The sequence below is a fragment of the Accipiter gentilis genome, chromosome 29 (genome assembly GCF_929443795.1).
Source record: "Accipiter gentilis chromosome 29, bAccGen1.1, whole genome shotgun sequence".
NCBI classification, from domain to species: Eukaryota; Metazoa; Chordata; class Aves; order Accipitriformes; family Accipitridae; genus Astur; species Astur gentilis.
The window spans coordinates 12,253,505-12,276,117 of record NC_064908.1 but is presented as its reverse complement, the minus strand read 5'-3'; the positions used below and the strand labels follow the sequence as shown (position 1 = coordinate 12,276,117).

General features: G+C 51.9%; 1 protein-coding gene across 2 annotated transcripts in view; it reads left to right on the top strand.

Moving 5' to 3' along the window:
* Positions 1-21,654, top strand: part of ASTN2 (astrotactin 2) — a 361,171-nt gene extending 339,517 nt beyond the window's left edge. For both annotated transcript variants that reach the window (XM_049832481.1, XM_049832482.1), the window contains 3 exons: positions 11,800-11,900; positions 13,135-13,318; positions 20,743-21,654. In XM_049832481.1, coding sequence (XP_049688438.1) covers positions 11,800-11,900; positions 13,135-13,318; positions 20,743-20,980 — 523 coding nt within the window. In that variant the 3' untranslated portion in view covers positions 20,981-21,654. The remainder of the gene's footprint in view (positions 1-11,799; positions 11,901-13,134; positions 13,319-20,742) is intronic.
* The last annotated feature ends 959 nt before the right edge of the window (positions 21,655-22,613 follow it).

The following is a 22,613-nucleotide window of genomic DNA, read 5'->3' as shown; positions in this document are numbered from 1 at the left end:
CAGGGATGGATGTGTAAGCTCTAGCAGCAGAGGAGGAAAACTGCTGGGAGTTGCAATCCTTCCACGTAGAGGGAAAAGCAAGGGAAGAAACCTGCAGGGAGCAATGCCTCCGGAGCAGCATTTGCAGGAGAGCAGGGCTGGCTCTGCACCTCCGGACGCTCGCAAGCATGGCCACCGCAGTGACAAGGCGCTCTCCCGAAATGCAGGGCAGCGGGTCTCTGGTCCCAGCGGAGGCCGGCTGGGGGTAGCAGGGCTCTTGCTCCAGGCTCGTTGGCTGTATAGCCATCACTTCAATAAAGAAATGATTAAAAGGGGGTGGGGAGAGGGGGGGAGAAAAACGCAAAACATCTGTTTTACTTCAAATCAGGGAAGATTCCTTTGCTTGCAAGGAATGTGTAAATCACGCCGGGCTGGGAGATGTACATAACCCTGCCTGAAAGCTCCTCTGCACTTCAAACGAATTCTAACGTGCTTACTGGGATTTTGTTTTTATTATTTGTTTCGCCCCCCCCCCCTCCCCCCCCCCCCCCGTCTGCCTGCTGGAGCTGTGAGAATCTCCCGCCCGCTGCCAGCCCCTCACCCCGTCCCCCCTCGATTCAGGGGCCTTGGGGCACGGAGGGAGCGGCCAGCGGGCAGCGGTGACCACAGACCTGGCTGGCGTCCTTCTGCCGGGGCTCACTGGCACGCAACATCCCTGCCTTGCCACCGTCCTCCCCCCGTGCTGTCCCCATGCCAATGTTGCAGGGCCGTTGCAGGGACCCCTTGGCTGCCCTTGCCACTCCAGCAGCCTGGCACGGGGTGTGGATGCCTCTTGCGTGGAGGCTGGCACATTTGGATCCTGCCTGAGATGCTGTGAGCACGGCGAGCGGAGGCGTCCCCCTCCTCCGAGCCGTTCCCTTGTGTGCCGCTATTGTTGTTGTGCTTTGTTTTGCTTTGTTTCATGCGGAGGGTGAAGCTAGGGCTGGCCAACGGTGCTGGGGACAAACCCAACGGAGATAGATAGATTGACAGCCTCTGCTCATAGGGGTGCACAGCCACCTCCCCGTGCCAGCCTACGAAGGTGACTCGCCCTGCACCAGAGGGACCACCCTCGGGGCCGAGGACAGGCTCCGCTCCCTGCGGTCGATGAAGCCCTTCGCCTTTCTTCTGAGGCTGTCGAGCAGGAGGCCCTATTGTGGTGGCTTATATAAGAACAGTCAGCCATCAACTCGCTTGACGTGGACCACCCACTACTCCTCAGATGACACTGTCTTTTGAAGTCGCTACCAGCCTGGGCTGGATTTCAACCAGCAGCCCAGATGGAAACCAAGCCCCCAGGAGGATGAGAACAAGCCCTACCAAGGGGTTCTCCTGGGGTAGCAAACTGTGGAGTGTCTGGTTCTTGTTTAGAATGACTGTGAGGTTGGGAGGGGCAAACATTTCCCAATTTGCCAAGGGTCACAACCTTCCTCTTCCCCCCATCTCCCCAGGGCCGGCAATGGCCAAGCTTTGCAGAGCATTGGTAGGTTGAATGGCTGGTATGGTTAGCTGTGAACATTTCCATTGTGGAGCTCACTGCAGGGGGCCAGGGCCTCGCTCGTCTCTCCTTTCTCCCTGGCACAACTGGAGGAAGAGTTTGATTTATTCCCTCTCTCTTTCTGAGCAGCCTTCTCATCTCCTGCAGCTGCAGCCTCCCCAAGCCCTGCTGTCTCTTCATGGAGGAGGACGGCAGCCGTCTCAGGAGCATCCCAAGGCAGGTACTAAAGTGATGTGTCTCTCTTGGGAGCATCCCAAGGCAGGTACTAAAGTGATGTGTCTCTCTTGGGAGACCCACCAAGCACACAGGACTAGTGCTTTAAAATGAGTCTGAAAGCCACCAACCCACAGATCTGTGCGAAGAAGACAAGCAAAACTGCAGAGTAATGACTTACCCCTAAATGTGTAACCTTCATGGAGCTGGGGCTGGAGGCTTCAGGGTGTTTGTGGCTGAGGGAAGAAGGGCAGGGCTGACCAGGATACAAGGATGGAGCAGAAGGTATTGCAGCAGGAGGGAGAGAGGATGCAGGTGGTGTCTGGAGATACCCTGGCCATGGGAGCGAGGAGGCATTGGTGGGAGGGTTGTGGAGAGCTGGAGGGATTGATGGGCATTGTTGAGGTGCCCATGTGAAGGCTGTGGTGGGACATGAGGGACATGTGGGACGCAGAGCCTGGGGAAAGCCCTCCTTGGCCATGCTGTTCCCAGGACAGCTCAGTCCATCACCAGCTCTCACTGATGCTCTGCAGCCGGAGCAGGACAAGCCCCTGCAGTTTGCAGCCTCAGGCATCAATCTGAGCCATGGTGTGGGTGGAATTGTTCCAGCAGCATGGGGAGTCAGAGGCAACTCATTTGACCTTTGTCCAAGGGCTTTGTTTGGGATCTCCTGGTGACTCCCAGCAGAACAGGGACTCTGGCACTCGACAGACTGATAGGAGCTGCTTTTGCTTCACTGGAGGCAAAAGCACCAGCCTGTAGTGTCTCAGCACCACCTCCTTCTGGTTCTTCACTCCATGGAAGTACATTAGGATTCTTATCCTGGGGGACCTGGGACCTTCTGTGGCCTTGCCAGGCAGAGTGGGGGAACACCTTGCCCAAGCCCTGAGATAGGCAGTGGAGATTGTGAAGAGCCAGGCCAGTTCTTGCTGCATTGCCTCTGTAAGCACATCTGTGAATCTTTGTCCTCACAGCCAGCAGGATGACAGCAAGGACACGACTGCCAAGAAATACGGAACCCAAACGCCCTCTATCCCTCCTCCCCAAACTGGTCATTTCATAGTGGTCCTGCTTTTTCTGCCACCATCCTGTTCCCAGAGTTGAGGGACCATTGCTGTGGGACACCCTAAGATGTCTACTGGGCATCTTCAAGCTAATAAAAGACCAAGACTTCTTGCTTCTTGGAGTGTGCTGAGGAGCAGGGTTGCAACATAGGCTATGTTAATGTTATCTCATGTCAGGGTGGCTTTTTCTGGGTGTGCTCTCCTGCTGCCATGCCAAGGAGCTGTTCTCTCATCCAATCTTGTCTCCACCAGAAGCCTTGTGCAGTGAAGTGGCCCCTCTCTCCAGAGAAGCTTGCTTTGCTCTTCCTCCATCAGTGCTGTAAAGCTGCTCCTGAAAGGATGTGCTCTGAGCATGAGCCATGCACTAGGGGAAATAGAAACCTTATCAAGGGTGAGGGATGGGGAAGTAATTATCCGCTACTTGCCAGTGGTTGAAAGGAGCAGGGGTGACAAAGGAGGAAGTCTGTAAGATGGAGAAGAGGGCAAGGGGGGACAGGGGACACTGCTGGTGCTCTGGGGACACAGCGGCCAGGAGGGCTGCACTGACTGGGCTGCACCTTCCAGGTGAAACTGCAGCCCTACTGAAAGGGGCTGGCATCTTTCCCTCAATTCCAGTGAAACACATTTTCGCCCAAGGCAATCTTGGCACTGCCGCCTGCAAGGTGTCTGGCTGGCAAAGGGGCTCCTTGTGGGATCTTGGCCCTCCAACACAGGTATCATTCAGGAGCAGGGCTCTAGGGAACAGAAGGTGGCCTGTGTATCAAGGCCTTCTTTCACAGCCATGGCGGTACTGGGAATCACTGCTCTAGTGGGGTTTATTGACAGGGTTTCGAGGGAAATCTCGGGAAACTGAGACATTGCAGCTGAGGCTGGGAAAGTGAACGTCCTACCAGAGATTTCTCTAGCAGGGAGGCAGTGGATCCAGGCAGTAGCAAGAAATGGTCGTGATTTTTAATTAATGTCTTTCTTTCTCTTTCATCCTTTTTTTTTGATCTTGTTTGACAGGGTTCTGAAACAAAGATTGATGAAGTGCTATAAGGAGCGAGAGCTGAACGACTCTGCATTGTAGCTTGGCTCAGGCATGCAGTGTCTGCCGTGCATGCAGAGGGGAGTCAGGGGAACCAGCACTCACACCTTGCCTGCTGCAGGTTTTGGCTTTCCATGGCCTCGTAGCTCAGAGAGAGAGGGCGACCCTAGGAGACCTGGAGCAGCATGGTATGCTGATCCAGTGCTGTGCGGAGACAGCATCTTAGTGCCAAAAGTCACGGAGTGGCATTTTCCCATTCCTCAGCTCTCGAGCTGATACAACTGTTGCCGAGCTACCTCGTTTACGCTACCTGAGAATCAAGCTTGCGTGTAGACATTCTCAGCGGTCTCCTATGAGCCTCTCCTCCCTCTTGTCATCTCCCCAGTGCCACCCAGCTTCCAGGGGACAGCAGCAACTACCTCAGACAAATCCAGGTGCCGGGTAAGAAGGCACCTGATACTGCTTTAGCTTCTGTGTCTCTTGTCGTGCAGAGGTGCATGGCAGCTGTGGGGTTTGCAGTATGTGCAGCGGGTACTGCAGAATGCCTCTAGGAGCACAGTGTTGGTGATGTCGTGACACCAAAGTGACACTGTCCCACACTGCACCCCTGTAATGCAGCAGCATTATCTGGCCCTGCCCTCCTCCCTGGCAGCTCCAGTGAGAATACCACACTCTCAAGTCAGTGGTTTTGACCGTGGACAAGGCATCAGCTGCAACGTAGGGTAACATTGCAGTGTGGATAACCCTCGGTGACTTTCCCAAGGCTGCCACGGAGCAGAGATGGACCCATGGCTGTGCAAGCCTGTCCGCAGCCCCACAGTTGCTCCAGCTGCCCTCACTGTCTCAAAAATCAGGTCTCCTCTGCCCTTTTCCAGAGGTCTCCTTGAACAAGCAGCCTCATACTCTGCAGAGCAGCCTGTGCTCTTCCTCCTGCCGGGCGTATTTGACGGGCACTGTTTTATACACTTCTAAAAGGCATCAGACACCTGAGGCATGTTGTGGCAGGTACATTTATTTACCTCCATCTGACAACTGTGGTCTGGTATTGTTGCAAGGCATCTGTTGAAGGATAACAATTAGTCTTACAGCATTTGCTGTCCTGGAAAAAAAGCTGTGAATTGTGAGAAGTGTTCACTGACAGCCTCATGTATTCGTGTAACAGCAAAGCTTCAATACTCTGATGTGGCACCAGTGTTACTGCTAACCTGTTTCTCCATCGCGCTGATGGGAGCAAGGTCAGTTGTCACAGATGGTTAAAAGAAGCCCAGTTACAAAACGTACTTTTCTTGGGTGGTAGAACTGTGAAGAGAGCTTTTTAAAAGATGGGGTTTTTTCAAGATGGCACTATCCACTGTTTCCTTATTGCAGTCTAGGCTCTGCGGAAAGGTAGAGCCAAAACCGACGGCAATGCAAAACAGAAGACATCGGTCCTTTTGCAGAAGAGGTATGATACATAAGCAGCAATTTGCTGGGTGGTGGTAGCAGGTTGCTGTCACGTCCCTCGATGCCTCTCCCCAGCATGCAGCAGGCACCGAGCTGCTCAGAAACTCCTCTTCCACGACAAGCTTCCCCCTCTGCGCTGGCACAGCCTGAGGTCACAGCACAACCCCTTGTCCCCAGCCCTGCCCCGCATTCCTGCCAGGCTTCAAATGCCCTAACAGGAGCATCTGATTGCTATAATACTTGTGACGGTGCCAGCCCTGGGGAGACAGCATGAGGACGTCCACTGCTCTGTAAAGCTTAGCCCAAATCCCAAGCCTCCAGCAGGGTCTCTGGTCAGGATGCAGCATGGTCAGTCCTTGTGCCAGGGTACCAGCCCACCTCGCTGGCTGGCACCCTGGACATGGGCACAGCGTGAGCAATCAGCCCAAAGTCAGGGCTCAGCAAATAGATCAAGAAATCCTCTCCTTCCACAAACCACTCCCTGCTCATTGTCTGCTTGGTATTTGCTCCAGAGACCAGGAGGGTTGTTCTCATTTACCTTTCTTAATTATTTTGAATCACAGAGTCGCCGATAAGCTAAGTTGCATTTCTGCGCCTTTTGTGGACCGGCTGCTTTTTATTTGATTTGATTTCTTTTTAAATTGTAACTGTTTCTGAATTGGGAATGCTTGCACTAAACACACACACCCCTTTCTGTGCTTGCCCAGACTGCTGCTGGCAGGCGAGCCCCACTCCGGCTCCACGGCCGTCAATGAAAGTGGCTGGGAGGCTTGACAGGAGATGTACGAGCCCACGGTGGGGGGACAGGGGTGGGTGGGTGCCCAGTGACCCCGTGGTATGCAGCTGGGAGTAACACACCCACAGCTTTGCTCCACCCCGCAGCACCCCGGGCTCCCCAACCTTGCAAGAGCCATCTTTCAAGAAAAGCATTTGTGTAAATTTATTGAAGTTTTTAGCAGCCAGGAGATGCTGAGATGAAGGTCTGTTGCTCCTCACCAGACTGATGCTCTGCTGTGAGTATCGGGACAAAGAAGCACACACACCCTCTCAGCCTCCCCTCTCCGGGCTGCCTCCAGTGAGCCCCTCACCTTGGTCTCTGGGAGCTGAAGGTACTAAAAGACTGGGAGAGGACAGTGTTTGCTCGTGGGTCTCCCGGGCACAAGGGTGTGCACAGTGCCAGGTGAGAGGAGTGTGTTCACACCCATGTGTGTTTGTGGCACCGTTCCTGGCTGCTCCGCTCTGCACGCGCCTGAGTCCGGGCACAGCCCGAGCCTTGCTGACCCCGGGTCCCTCGTGCCCAGGCCCCGTGATCACTGAGGATGGGGAGGAGGCAGGGATTGCCAAGAGCTGGTCCATTGAGGGCTTTTAAACGGAGGCCTCCGAATTGTTTTTCAGCTGGAACAGGAAGCGAGGAGGGCTGGCAAAGCAGGGTGTGATGTGTGCGTGTGTGTCAACACGCTGGACCAGCCTCAGCGGCGCAGCTCTGCTTGTGTGTGAGCCCAGAGACCCCGGGCTGTGCAGGAGGCACGGATAAGCCGTGACCGACCAGAGGGTGACAGCAGGATGTGCCCATAACACCAAGGTGATGCGACCTCAGCCAGGTCAGGATCTGTGTTTTCGTGCGCAGCGTCACGGGTGGTGGTACCCACGCTGCCAGGGGAGAGAGAATCCATCGCGCCATGTGTGTGACACCAGCCAGGTCTGCCCTGCGCCGAGCTCCTGGAGCTAGCAGCAAAACAGAGTCTCGTGGCTGCAGAAGCCCAGGCTTATCAGCCAAACTCAAGCCAAGCCCTACTGGCAAGAACATCTTGTGGTTGCACCACTTCAGAAAGCATGAGACCGCATTTCTGCATGACACTGGGCTCTGGAGCAGAGTGTCTGCCCTGTCTCCCATTTACATGGTGCAGGGGTCTCCATAGCACAGCCCGGGTTTGCCACACAGCCATTGCTTTTGGATGCAGCCGGCTACTCGTAGGCACTTGGTTACTTAGCATGGGTACTTGGCAGCTGCAGAAGTACTTATTGGACTCCTTATCGGCCCCTTTTCACTGCAGCCCAGGCAGCCCATTTGCGGTACGGCATCTCACTGAGCAGCTGCAAAAGCCCAAAGGCTTCAGGAAGAGCAGCGCACAAGACAGAACAGCAATGCCTGTGGTATCTCTGTAGGATATAAAGAAATCAGCCACCAAGCTAAGGAAGGTCAGACGCAGAAGTTTTTATCTCCCTTCCCGCAAATAAGGATCATGAGCAAAGCACTCAAACATCATGAGCATCATGAAAGGGAGTTAAAAAAACATGAACCTATGTTGTTGTCTATAAATAAATAACATGTTCTGGGGTTTCATTCTCAGCCTTACAGTTTCGTGCCTTCAGAATTTTGTATTTTGGGTTCTTTTTTTCCTCTGCGTTGGGAAAGGATAGAAACATATATTTCTTTTTTCTTTTCTTTCTTTTTTTTTTTTTTTTTAATGCACTTGACAATCTTCCACAATCGTTGGATTCCAGGAACTGAACTAACACCCCCCTCTGCTTTCTCTTCCTCCTGCAAGAAGCATCTTGAGCCTAGTGATAAAATCTAGGCTTTAGCCAACGTTGGGTCGGGTATCTACAAGGAACGTGTTGTTGACTTTTCATGACGCCACATGTTAATTGTTTTCTCTCTCTCTCTAAAAGTTCCTTTGGGTCCCAGTAGGTTTGAATTTAGTAGTAAATGTTTAAGCAGCATTACTTCATATGCTGTGTTTTGCTGCAGAGGTGGCAGCATTTCCAGGCATGGAGGGGTTGATCTCTGCCAAGAGCATATATGCTTCCAGTGATGAAATGCTCTTTGGAACCTCTTTGGCAAAACTATGTCTTAGCATTTCTAGAAAAGCAAGTGTTCATGTGTGATCTTACTGAAGGCACGGGTGAAGAAGAGGATCAGCTCTGAGCCAGTAGCAGGTAGTCCCAAGCTCCTTTGGAAAGCACAGGGAGAACATGAGAAAACGTCGTGGGGAAAGTTTATTGCTAAACCAAAGGCCTCCAGGTTATGAAGGAAGCTCTGCCAGATTGTAGCTAACATATGGCATTCCAGGTTGTCTGACGTGGTTTCTTGCACTGAGTGTGGGTCTGGGACCTTATCATTTCTGGCTTTGACTTCGGAGATCCTCTGCCTTGGGCAAAATGCTCAGCACCACTCTTTGGCCTCATTTTTTTTTTTTTAAATTATCAGGGTTGGCATAATCAGGTGCACCTCCATCATCATCAGTGGGGATGCTGCCTGTTTTGGTCCTTGGCCCAAAATGCTGTATGTAGATGTAAGTATGGCAGGAGGATCTCCACGTAGCGTTGCAGAGCTGGACTCCAGCCCACCACGTGCTCTGTGCAGCTCCCTCCCTCAGTCATGCTCACTTCAGTTTTCCCCTTATTTGCCATGCAGACATCTCCATCCCTCCCATGCGGTGCTGGTCCCTCTCCTCCTGCCAGCCACCCACTTCGTGCCCTGTTGGGTCCCAGACTGGTCCCGTCTGTGCTGGTGGCTCCTCGCCTGCATCTGCCAGAGGTTTCTCTTTGATGCAGCAAGCAAGATCTGCCTGTTAATGCTGGGTTTACAGTGAGCTGCAGATCTTTGCACTCTCTTCTCTTAATTGTCTGTTTCCGGGAATAAAAGAAAAAAATAAACCCCAGCACTCTGCACAGTGCCATTAACTGGCCATAAAAGTGTTTTGCCGCAGAGAGGCTGGGTGGTCAAGTGGTTTGAGAACAAGATTGGAAACCGTCATCTCCTGAGTTTCCAACCTGTTCATCTCACTGAGCCTCTCCGGGGCACGATGCTTCACCCCGTATGTCTCTGTTTACCATCAATAAAACAGAGCTATTAATACTGCTGTGCTTCAGGGTGATCTTTTGGACCGTGATTAATGTTAAAACCTTCTGAGTTCACTCGCTGGAAGGAGCTAGAGAGGTGCGGAGGGCTGCGTACTGCCAGGGCTGCCAGCTTCCACCAGAGCTGAATTTATTGGTGCTGATGCCAAAACATCTCATTCAGAGTGAATGGAAGTGAAAAACTTTCCTCTGAGGTTCTTGAAAGAGGACTGGTTTCAGGTGAGGTAAAGCAGTTATTTTTTTTCTCAAAAGAGAATTTTTTACCAGATCAAAATCACTTTGATTCTGATATTTTTCCATTTACACTTTGTGGTTTTTTTCTTATATCATCTGAAAAAAACCGATGAAATGAATGGCTTGTTTGTTGATACGTATTTTTTAACCCAGGCCTGACCAGTACAGATGCTCTTGCTCTTGGCAGCTGTGTGATTTTTTGTTTCTGTGTGTGCTGGGCAGAGGGGAAGACTGCAGTCAAAGGGCTAACGCAGGTCTTTAACATCACCCAAAGGAGTGGATGTGCTTTAACACCCAGCCATGCAGAGATGCTTCCTCCTGACCCCACTGGTGATGGAATAGGTGATGTGGGCACTAATTGCCGAATATTACAATTGTGTTTTGATAAAAGTCTGTTTTTCAAGGAAAGTGCTCTGGCACTGATTGCCTCAGAGCTAATGGAGCCTTACTGACTGAGCGGCTATGGGCAGAGCAGAGGTTACACATTAGCTGTGCTCACCCATTTAAAAAAAGAATATACAACAACATAGCCGTGGTGGCTAAGCAAGTGACCCCAGGATGGGGCTGGAGATCAGCTCACAGCAGTAATGTGCATGTTAAGCCCTCTTACTGCTTGTTGTGCTTATGCTGATGAGCAAGAAGAGCGTTGCCCACTGCTGAGCACCTGGCTGGGCAGCAGGACTCCTGGGGTCTCTGCCCAGCTCTCCCGCTGCAGAGTTCCTCATCTCACTGGGGCTGAGGTCCCCTCACCCAACACTGGGTGCCCCTATTGCAGTTGCTTTCTGGACCTGGAAAGAGGGGCAACTCATGATGCCAAGCTGCAAAGACATGTAGCTTATCTGCTGACAGCAGGAGACTCCTTACTCACCTAGAACCCCTCGTCTATTGAAGGGAGGAGGAGGGATGGGATGCAAAGCCCTGAAGTTAGACTCCTGCCCTGAGTTCGATATTACCCTATTGCTCTGTTGCTGTCCATTAATTATAGCGGGAGAACAGCCTGTGTGTGGTACTTGTGAAGTTGCACAGTGCGGACGTCCTTCCTGAGATGCTTCCACTCTGAGCAACGTTCCTTGTAAATTAAGGAAAATGATGTCATGCCAAAGAATTAAATAGCATCTCCTTGGGTGAGCTCAGCGTGTGCGTCCCCTGCATGCCCCAGCTTTGTGAAAATGGGAGTTGTCCGTACACACAAGTGGGTTCCTTGGCAGTCTGCTGGCATCCTTTCAGTCAGCAAGTATTGTTAAGGAACTAATGCTAATTGCTTGGAGAGAATATGTCCTGTGCTGGGAATTGCTACCGTGCAAATGTCAGCTCTTATCAGCTGTATGTGGGGTGCACAGGGCCAGCGGGGAGGAGAGGGGTTGGCTGGCAGCGCTCGTGTGTGGGGTGAGGAAAAGGGAGGCATTGCTTCTGTCCCTGTTAAGGATGCTAAGGAGTTAGGACCATTCCTTAAGTAAACATACCTCAGAGTCTCAATCCCATTTAAGCTTCAGCTGCTTTTATGGTACTCTTTGCACTCACTCGCAAGAGCTGCTCAGTTTTACCTTAGGATAAGGAGCGAGGCTGTGTTATTTCTCAGGAGCCGGGTACCCCGCCACCAGGCATCTCAGACCTCTGAGGGTTCAAGCCAGCTCCTGCACTTTGTCAAAGCCAGCTCGAGTTTCCGTGCCTGGCTCAGAGTGAATAAATATGAACTGATGCCTTTTGGGAGAGTGAACGGAAGATTGTTGCCCCTGCTGCGAAGAAGCATTCTCATTTTGGAGCTTTGATACTCTGACCAGGACTCTGAGCTCAGTATCCCGGGATGTCCCATGCAGCCACAGCCTGTTTATTCAATGCTTCATCCGGCACAAAAGTCATATTTTACTGTCAGATGCTCTCCATTAGCTTCAAGTGTGAAATTACCATTCCCACCCTTTTACCAACCCCACCCTGGTGAGGAAATGAGGGAGAAAACAACCTCAAGGGCCATTCACAGGATGTGTATGAGCTGTCACTTGTCAGCACAGAGCCCGCTTACGGCAGGAATTACTGCTGTGCTTTCAGGAGGGCCGGAGAGGAGCCCGGCTTGCAAACACCACAGCGTTACAGTATTTGCATCAGTGCATGGCAAAGCAACCCCGGAGATGTTTGCATCCTTTCGCAGTCAGGTGGCTGCAGGGTGCAGCCCTGCAGGGCTCCCAGGGATGGTGGGGGAAGAGGAGACGCAGCTCCCTGGATGCTGCATGGGGACGCGGTGGCCTGTCCCCCTGTCCCTGGCTCCTTTGCTTTCCTGTTCTAAGCCCGAGATCGTCTCACACCTCCATGAGATGCCAGAACTGACGGAGAGGAGCCTGGACCACGTTTTTCCTTTCTGTGAAGGCTGGTTCCCATAACCACCTGGTGGTGTGGGACTGAGGGATAAAGACATGATTTTCCTTTTCCTTCCTGCCTTCCAGATTTACCCTCTACGCAGTGGATACACGAGGGAGACACTCGGAGCTGAGCACGGTCACCCTGAGGACAGCCTGCCCGCTGGTAGACGACAGCAAGGCAGAAGGTCAGTGTTCAGGCACCTCGTTTTCCACGACAGGAGACATTTCCTGCTAATTTTGCTTTTTCCTCTATTCATTGAACTCCTGCGAGCCCCTCTAGTCCCTCCTCTCCCAGTGTGAAGGCTTCTATAAATTCACCCACGGGCACAGGGATGTTAATCTGGGAGGGGTGACAAACTGCAAGAGTGTCCAGTAGCAAAGTCCCCTCGGCTGGGCAGCTGGTGCTCCTGTGGTCCTGTGCCAGGCAGCGCCACGGCATCCTTCCCCACACACAGCCGCGGGAGCCGGTAATGTGTGTTTGACACATACCTCCTGGAAAAAGAGTGATCTCTTCTTGCAAAAGTGAGAGGGGCTGGGCTGGGGCAGTGAGCAGTGTGGGACACTGTTGGCTTGGTGTTTAAAGGGATGCTGGTGGCAGCTGGTTCGGTTCTGGAACAGAAACACTGACAAAAGCCCAGCCACTTTTGCACATTTGCATTTTCCAGTGTTGAAAGCAATCCCATCTGTTCTTATGCCCAGAGTGCTTGGCTGCTTTCAAATTTAAAAAGATTGCTCTAAGTGAAAGGTGGATTACCTGTTTTCTTTCTTGCTTGCTTTCTATTTTGAGAAGCACACAAAAGAAAGTTTTGATTAATGCTTTGTTCCATGTTATTGATAAGCATTCCCAGGAAAAATGAGAAAATGGGAGACTAAAGAAAAGGCAGGAAATGGAGTTTTGTGCATTTTTCATTTCCAAAAAGAGATCCTTTTCTACAGCAGGGAGTGCACCCTCTTGTTTAATACATCTGAGCTGCTCTAGTAGATACCCACAATGATGATGTGCTGTATTTCTGGCTGAAGTACCATCTTGTTATCAACAGTGTTGTATTCTTCCTGCCCTTTATCTTCATAGCTGTGCAGTTTATTTTGGTTTGGTGAATTAGGGAAGAGCTTGCCTGTCTTACCTGGGAGGATAAGGCTGCGGCTGCCTGTGCTGACAGCCCTCCTCCTCTCCTTTTTCCATTCCTTCATGGAATATTGCTGGAGTCTTTGGGGCTGCTCTGCTCACACAGGGCACTCGCTGCAGGATTAGCCTGAGGAATTGCTAAATGCTCCCCAGGTCACTACACCCTGCTGCAGCCAGCCCCAAGGGACTGGCAGCCATCCCAGATGCCAGCCTCTCCTGCCAAGGGCTTCACTCCTCCTCCTGTGTTAGCACCTTCTGGCTGTTCATTAATCCCGTCCCCCGATCCTTTCCAGAGATAGCTGACAAAATCTACAACCTCTACAACGGCTACACCAGTGGGAAGGAGCAGCAGACAGCCTATAACACGCTGATGGAGGTCTCTGCTTCCATGCTCTTCCGAGTCCAGCACCACTACAACTCCCACTACGAGAAGTTTGGAGACTTCGTCTGGCGCAGTGAGGACGAGCTGGGGCCCAGGTACCTGTCCCTTCACTGCATCCTCCCCTGCCCCGCCACCTGGACCACCCCTCTGCTTGGCCACTGTGGATGTGACCCTCATTGCCTTCTCCTCGTAGCTGAGAGAAGTCGCCTTTTGGTGTTCACCAAGCTCTCCTGCCATCCCCTAGGACCCCCAGGTCCCGCTCAGTCTTTGGATGAATGCTTATGGGACATCTAGCAGCTGGGTGGTCTTTGGATGAATGTTTGTGAAACATCTAGCAACCAGCCTGAACCAGGCGGGTGATACTGCAGATGAGCTGGGTGCGTTGGAAAAGCTGGGGAAGGGTGGGGGGCAAAGGATGTAAATTAGGCCTGGGACAGAGTGTAAACCGGGACCGACTCAGATCCTCTTCAGTTGTAGAGCCATGGCTTGCCTAGGGTTCAAAGATGCCCTGATTAATTGCAGGGTGGGCGGCTAGAAAGGGTGACTGGGGGAACGAAGCAAAAATGCAGCAGGTATGTATGTGTTGAGTGGTGTGTACAGTGACAAGCGTTAGGTATCAAGAGCTGCAGTACAGAGGCAGCTGTATAGCTTGGAGGTGTTTGAGGAATACAGGGCAAGTCCGTCCCTATATTGTAGGATTTGTGGATGTCAAATAGCCAGATAATGAGGAGAAGCAGAATCCCTCCTGGGCACTTTTTGGTGGAGCCCACTGGTGTCAAGGAACATGATGTGACCTCCAGAACCAGCCCCCCCTAGTGGGATGGATTCTGCACCCAGGACAGATCCGTTCTGACATCCTGCATTCAGACTAGCTTCCTCCACACCAAGAGAATATTCCCTGTGGACAGTCAAGGAGAGGACTGCTTGACCCAGGTCTGGCTTTGGGCACCTGCTACTACCTCGTGTGGTTGGGGACGTGTGGCAGTGCAGGCACCCTGCTGCAGGAGGATTATTTGTACACAAAAACAGTTTTGAGCCCCTGGAAGGGCAGAGCTGAGGTGCTGGCGAACAGATTATTACTTTTGTCTGGAGATTGACTATTTGATACCATCAGAGGGGTCAATGGTTGAGCAATCTACGTGCGGTAAACTTGGCTCTTCTAAATGGTACATTTCATGGACATTTCCTTCTATTTATTTCTCCATCTATCTCACTTGACATACATTTATTCTCACAGTGGTATGTGGTTGCCATATAAACTGTAAATATTTCCAAAATTCCCTTTTCTACCTTCCCTCTCACCCAAAAGAATAATTCAGCTTGCTGATGCAGACACTAGAAAGGTCCTGCTAAATTTCAGCCCTGTGGTGCCCCTGACACCAAGCAAGGATTCCAGCAAGCGCATGGCACCTTGTCTGTTACCTATATACAGCTTTATGCTAGAAATATTTTCTCTTTACTATACATTTCATGCTCTGAGGTAGGCTGGGAGAGGATTGTTTCCAGGAGTATAAAGAGCAACGTTTCCAGAGGGACTGCATCTGCAAACCCCCAGTGTACAATGAAAGTGGTGGTAAGACTCTTAAGAGATCACAGGTACATCAACCCCATTGTGTCCAGGGGCTGGCAGTGTCCTGGCAGTGTCCAAGCAAAGGCCAGACTGCCAGCCAGTCCCTTGGGAAACACTCAGCAAGAAATGATCGGAAGTAGCCATATCCCTCTGGACATCTTGAGGTCTCTTACAGGATTCAAGACCTGCTTTGAAGTTTTTAGAGACATGGTTCATCCAGCATCCTCATCTAACATGTTGTTCTCTGAGAAGCTGGAGCAGAGGAAGATGGAGGAATGGGACCCTGTAGTCAGTCCCTGAAGCACTGGAAAAGATTTTCCTTCTCTGCCTGTTGCTCCTATCTGCTTGTTGGACACAGCTGAGGATCTGTCCATAACATCTGGATGACAGCTCCTCACAGTAGTTTACACCCCTCCTGGACATGAATCCAAGCTGGCCTGGGGCTTGCCCTCCTCCAGAAATGACCTTGGTCATAGTTTCTTTGGTAGTTCATTAGTTTCTGGCACAGAGCCATTCTCATCCTTCCCACTGCCTTCCTCCTTCTTTGATGACACTGCAGACTTGTTTGTCCTTTTCAGTTGTTCCTCGGTCTCTAAATCCCTGGGAACCATCAGCCTCTTCTTGTGTAAGAAGTATTTTGTCTGTTACTTGAGATCCAACACACTTATTGAAGGATGCTATCTAACTTGATACCTGCATCAAGCCATGGGATTTTCAAGGTGACATTTAAATTGCCTGTATTGCCTGACTCTATACCAAGCTACACCTGGAGTCAGTGGTCGATTCAGCTGCTGTCTGTCTTCCTCACCGAGCCAGGTGATCTCCTAGCAGTGCTCGTATGCCCCTGTTCTGTACTTGAGAAATATGTGACTTGCAGCCAAGGGGAAGCATCTATAAACGCCGCGGCAGCAGTGCCAGGCTCTTGTCAAGAGCGAAGCTTTGCCATCCAGCCTGGCTTCTCAGGGAGCTTGGACAGAAACGGAGGCACTGACATAGCGGGAAGCGAGTAAGGATTTGCCAAGGGAGGCCATCTCATAACACGATTTTAATTGACGGACTGTTCTCCTTCCCAGGGGGACATTCATTTTCGTACCTTGAAATGTTTATCAGATGAGCCTCAGCTTCACAGTAAATGTTCGCTCATAAAACTGAGCGACAAGAGGGAAGTTGATTGCCTCTGTGTAATAAATACATCACACTGGAGTCCTCGTGAGCCCAGTTTCCATGAAAGCCACAGGTTACTGCAAACAGCTGCTTGCGAGAAGACACACTGACAGCCAGATGTCCCAACCAGACTGTTTACATTAAGGAGACATTAAAAACTTAGCTCATAGGTGGCCCTAAACCAGGACTTTCTGTGGTCAGCAGCATCTTGGCACCTGGCTGGCCTCATCCTGCTAGTCTCCTTTAGCAACAACCACCTCTTTCCTGCTCCCCCTGTTCCTCTTACAGACACCAAGCGAATCTCACAGAGTTAATTTGTTCCAACTAAACAGAAGAATCTGTCGAAACCAGTGAAGGTTTAATGCTACTGTGCATTCAGACCTTTGGATCTGTGTAGCCAGAGTGCTTCCTGACTCAGCAATGGGGAGATTTCTCTATTATTTTCTCTTACTGTGTTTTCAGGACAGTTCCTATGACCACTGCAAACAGGGCCTGGCTTTAGGAGGAGGCAGGACAAATAATAAAGTTAAAATCTTTCTTCCATGCCCCTGTTTGTGGCTAGCAGCAACAATGGGGTCAGGATGTGGCATCAGCCCAGGGCTCACAGCCTCTCCTTTGCTCGAGCAAGTCCCCCAGGCAGGCAGCCGGGACAGCCGCGGGAGACGAAGTGCATCTCCAGAGCAGCTGCCTTCTGGTACCGAGGGGGAATGCAATGTACTGATGGGAGGCTGTGATAAAAGGCCATCGAGTCCCGGACTCAGAGTCCTCCAACACTGACGAGGGTCTGACAGACCCGGGTCAGTTCTCGGTAGAGTGGAAAAATCTGAATTTATGACAAAACCACCCCATATGGGAACACAGCAGCCAGGCAGCCACCCTCTCCTTGCAGCAGTCCCGGGAATCTCATCCTCTCCCTCCAGCCCAGGTATCATTCTTTGCTTCTTCATGCTGGTTCATTCTCTTTTAGTACTTTCCTCTTAGGTGAGATGATAGGGCAGGGTTTTGCTGGCTCTGGATACATTTTCATCCCACACCAGCCATCAAAGTGAGTGATTGCTGTCCCCTGTGCAGCTGGGGGAGAAATGTCCCCATGGGAGCACCCCCGGGGCTGGGCAGAACAGGAGGTAACATATCTCGTGCTCTTGGGCGCATCTTTGCAGAGCTGGGGCTGGCAACCAGGGACCTCAGTGCCCTGTCCCCTGTGCAATCACTGCACCACACTGCCTTGCAGGGGGGCACTGGTTCTTGCACAAGCCCTTGGAAAGTGCCCTGGCAGCAGTCACCCGTCCTCCTCCCCTTTCCTCTGCCCCACCATGCCATGAGGTACTGTAGAGGGAAGCAGCCATGTAGAGCCATCACTATTTTTAAATCCCCTTCTTCATCATTTATGACTGCGGCTGTGACCTCCTAAATCCATCACATAAGTGGAGACCAAATCAGACCCGAGCTGGTGCCTGCTTAAAACAACGGCCCCTGCGGCAGGCACGTGGCAGGTGAGAGGACACTGCCGGCTCATGCCACTGTGGGGACACCCCCTGTCTGGGCTATGGGGTGAGGGTGAAGGGGGCTACTTCATCCCTTGGGGGCTGAGAGCTCAGGGTCTGGCCACAGGCAGCCAAGAGAGTGACTCCCCCCTCGCTTACTCCCCTGCCGTCCTCTCCCAATTCCTGCCCTTTAATAAGGCAATAAATTAAGTTTCTGGCAGGGATGAGGTTGGTCAGCATTTAGGAAGATTTCATTTCCAGTATTTGAAAAGGTGGTCGTTCTGACCTGACAGCCCTCCGCAGGGAGCACTTGGGCAATACCCAGGGCTTGATTTATGGTGTTAAATTGGCAGCCCAAGAACTGCTCCTGTAATTTATTACCCAGCCTTCACCAGAAAGCCTCTCTCTCTTTCTCACCCCTCCCCTCACCCGCTCAGTCTCTCTTTCTCTTTATTTTTTTTAAGAGGGAACAGCTGACAGCCGAAAGCTAAATCTAACATTTACACATGACTTCATTACCCCACTAAAATAAATGACTCAAAGCGGTGAAACCCATCAAAACTGGGGCTTTGGCACTGGACACCAAAAGCGAGGGGCCTGATTCCCTCCATCCCCATCACCCTGTCTCCTCCTTGACCGCGGTGCAGTGTGTTTTCAGCATCCTCATAGAGGCAACCCATCGTGTGTGCTGCATCCCACCCTTAAACATTGGTTCTTTCCCGGGACCAACTGCACCGAGCACAACTGCAGATGCAGCAGGTGTATGGAGACCAGCTCCTCGAGGAGCACAGTGTCCAGCACATGAGACTTCAGCAGGTCTGGATGGTTTGGCCCCTCGACTTCTTGCCAACCTTGAGCTGCTCCTCACGCACAGGAGTGTTTGCCTGGATAAGAGACCTGAGTATGTCTCAGGAAGCAAGGACAACATGGTGATTTTTAGCAAAATCGAGAAGATCATGGAAGCAAGTGGAGCAAGTAATGAAAATGGGAAGGTAGAGAAGGCCAAGCGAAAAAGAGGCAAAGGCAGGTTTTGTGGGAGAGAAGTGAGAGGTGAGTGAAGAAAGCTACGGAGGGTAGGAGAAAGGTGAAGTGGTGAGAAGGGAGGAGAGGAAGAGAAGAGCTTGGCCAGCAAGCATGCATAGGTGCATGCTGGGGAGTCCACTTGTGGTTACCCACCCCTGGGGTTTGTCTCAAGGGCTGGTCATGGCCACTCATTGCCACTCCCCTCTTGCTGTGGCTGGGAAAGCCTTGTGGCGAGCTGGAGTGGGAGCCAGTCTAGGGGAAAATCCATGGGCTGCTTGGTTGGCCTTCAGATGGACAACTTCCCCATGTTGGCGCAGAGTTCAGGTCCACAGATACCTGCACAAGCACAAGCAAATGGGCTGGGGAAGGGCCAATACCCCCTTTTGGCAGCAGAGAGGATTTGCAATAAATAAGGAGGACCATGGAGCTATGGCCTTAGAGAGATGATAGTTATCCTTTATGAGGAGGAGGATATTCTGGCTAAATGCTCTCTTCCCGAGCACTGTCAACTCACGTAAAAGTCCATCCTATGAACTGACTGTGGGCCCTGTGCTTGCTCAGCCTTCCCTGATAAAAAAGGGAGAATCAGTGCAGATGTTAAGAAAAAATTTCTCAGCATTAAGGTGGGTGAGCACTGGAAGGATCGGCAGCTTTTGGCTCTAAGAACAGGTTAGACAGATATTCATCAAGGCAGGTTGATCCCAGCAAGGAAATGGCATAGATGATGCCTTTTGGCCCCTTCCAGCACGAGTGACTGTGATTTCCTACGTCTATTAACTGTAGTGACAGTCACCGCGGACTTTGATTTGCTACTGAGCTTAGCTTTAATCAATCAGTCTTTACTGAAAGGATCTAATGCCGTCACAGAATTTCATACCTTCTTAGCGGCAGGCATCCAGCAGTGAAGGACCTGTTCTGGGCAGTGTGTCAGGTCTTGACACGCAGTGGGAGCACTGGATGCTGTAGAAGGTCAGGTGGCTGCTGTGGAGAGTCGCATGAGTAGAGGTATTCTGTCAGAGCTGGGCACAGCTCGGCCCATGACATCACTATTATATATGTGTGTGTGTATAGCTAATGAGGCTCAAATTGCCTAGTCAGGCTTGTCTTTATAGATTACATTGATGCACGGATACCATGTAGTGTTGTCCAAGAAGGGCCAACTCCCTTTGCTCTCCCCTTCCCCTGGAAAGCCAACCCTGAGCCCATCACCCCCGGGGAGGAGTGGGGAAGTTTTCCCTGTGCAGCCCTGAAGGAGCAGAGCTTTCCTACAGCTTTCATCCAGTCTTCCCACTCTGGAGGGAGAGGTCCATAGCCGGCTGGGGATGCCGGGATGCCCTCTTGCCTCCTGCCACCGTCTCTGCCCTCTGCTCTGGTGCTGGGTGACTCTGGCCAGCCCTTCCCCGGCGTCCCATCCCCGGGTGCCTGCGGGTGTGCGGCTGCATCAGGCTCTCAGCGCTCCCCCCTCTCCGGCTGGGAGCTCACAGCCCGGGCTGAAACATCACTCAGCTTTCATAATCAAATAATCCCCATGTTTATGCCTCGCTGACTGACAGCGCTGCCCCTGACATATCATTATCGGGAATTTACATTCCTGCAGGAACTGCGAAATCCCCTAGCCCCGAATCCAGAGCTTTCCTGTGGCACCAGAGGGAGAGGAAATAATCTGTGATCTTGAGACTTTCAGACCACTGAAGTAAACCCTCTTCCCCTCCCTTTGTTTGATTTAGCACTTTGCAGACTCCCACAAGGGGATTCTTGGTTTCTTATGGGTTTATTTTGTTTTGTCTTAATGTGTTGTGCTTTTTTTCCTCGCTTTTCTGGTGTCAGTCCTTTTGGGCCATTTGCCTCCTGGAGACTTGGGAAAACAGGAAAGGGAGGGCTGGGCTCATCAGTCAGGAGCAGTAAGGTGCAGGGGCTCTCACCAGGGTGCATGGGGGCCAGCACATGTGCTGGAGCCTGCCAGGAGCACATGGTGGTGGTGGTGACAATCTAGCCGGTGGCAGACAGTGTCCCCAGGGCACCCAAGCCGCTCTGGTGGGTCGGACTTGAGGTCCTTCCAGCCCTGTTGACCTGGTGCTGTGAAATAATAGCTATACCCAGAACTTTCGGGCAACACGGTGCTTCCCTCCACTCGAAACAGGGAAGACAATGTTTTAGGCAACGGGTCTTGTCCGTTTTTGTCCCAAGACAGAGCTGGTGACAGAACCCAGAAGTCCTGGCTCCGCGTCTCCTCTTTGCATTGCCCACCCTGCTCTGTCTCTACCTCTGTCCCCTCCAGGAAGGCACACCTGATCCTGAGGAGGCTGGAGAAGGTCAGCAGTCACTGCTCGACCCTGCTACGCAGTGCCTACATCCAGAGCCGCACCGAGACCATGCCCTACTTGTTCTGCCGCAGCGAAGAAGTCCGGCCGCCCGGCATGGTCTGGTACAGCATCCTAAAGGACACCAAAGTAACGTGCGAGGAGAAGATGGTCTCCATGCTGCGCAACACGTACGGGGAGTCCAAGGGGCGGTGAGGGAAGGTGCGGGCCTGGAGCTGTGGGAGGCAAAGGGACTCTGAGGAGTCGAGGACTCGTGATGTGCTGAGTGGCTGGTGGGGTTCGGGGTCGGGTGGTGTTCAGAGGGGGTGGAAGGGGACAGCGAGGCCAAACAGGACTTTCTCATGCAGACGGCAGAGAAACAAGAAATCAGCAAGTTGGACTTTAATTTCTTTTCCTTTTTTTTTAATTTTTCAAGAGAAAAAAAAAAAAAGAAATGACCTAATTTGACTCAGCATAAAAGCCTCTCCTTTTTAATCTTTTCTTACTGAATTTCCTGGACTACACGCTCCAAAACCCTGGGAGGAGGAGATACCCACTCGAGGCCAGGGCCAGGCAGAGGGGAGCTGCTGGGCACAGGGTGACCCCCTCCCTGCCTGCCCTGCCTGCCCTGCCTGCCCTGCCGCTGGGCAGGAGCTGTGGGGCGAGGGCCCCGGTGCCGTGGTGGCCGAGGACGCCAGGAGGAGGTGGCGCGGGTGGCCGGTGACACCGCGCTGCCAGCGAAGGTCCCGGAGGGCGATGCCAGGCAGGTGCCGGGACGCTGCAGGCAAGCTGGGCTTTTGTACCGCTCCGAGTCGACGGACCGGCTCCGTGCGCAGCCTTTCTTTCGCAAGGCTCCCGGCGGCTTGTTCTGTGCATTAAAGATTCATATTAAGTCCATCTTCGCTGCCTCCTTGGTGTTTCTTCCTGACACCGTCTCACCGCCACTTGGGCATTCGTAGGGTTTCAGGACGGGAGAGGGCATCACCGACGGCTGTCCCCATGCCAGGACGTGGCTGAGATGAGGGGCCGTATCTGGAAACCGGCACTCACCCCAAAAGCTGGATGCACAGAGAGGAGGGGAAAGTGCAGCCTCTTTGTGCAGGGTCCTGTCCCTCCCCAGCACCCAGCTTGGCCACCGGCCCCGGTGGGAGCTAAGGCGTGTGGGAAAGCCCAAGAAGGAAGCCAGGGGCTAAAAAGACATGGAGAATCTGGTTTCTTTTACTGTCAGATGTGGGTTAGGCTGGACTGGGATCCCTGTGGGTAATGGATTTCTCAGCCTGGTAGCCAAACCAAAAAGGGCGGGAGGGTGAGAGGGGGGGGGGAAAAACCCCCAAATTGGATCAGCTCAAAGCTATTGCTTTTTCTTTTTAAAGCAAAATAACAAACCTGGAGGGGGAAAAGGGAACAGTGTGGGTTGAATGAATCGGTTTAGTCAGCCCAAAGAAAATAGTTTTGTTTAGTTTTTCAGGTTATTTAACCCTTTAATGTAAAAGCAAACAAGCAGGAGGTTGAGTTTCAAAATGAAAATGTTTTGAAACCAAACAAAGGTGCAGAATTTGATGTGGAGGAAGTTCAGCCAGAGACCTTTTTCTTCTTGAGCTAAACCTATTTTCCTGATTTGCACCCACTTAAATAATTTTGATTGTTTCTCCCAAACTGCTCTTTTCCATCCCGTTCCTTGCCCCCGGCTTTGGTTATGTCTCTTCATTTGTCTTGAGACATGTTGATGTTGCACATTGGGAAGGCCTCCAGTACTTGGTCAAAGTCCCACTGGAGTTCACAGAAAACTTTGCCTTGATGTAGCAGCCTGTGGCCCAAGCACCAAAGCATTGCAGGTTCCCTGAGGTCT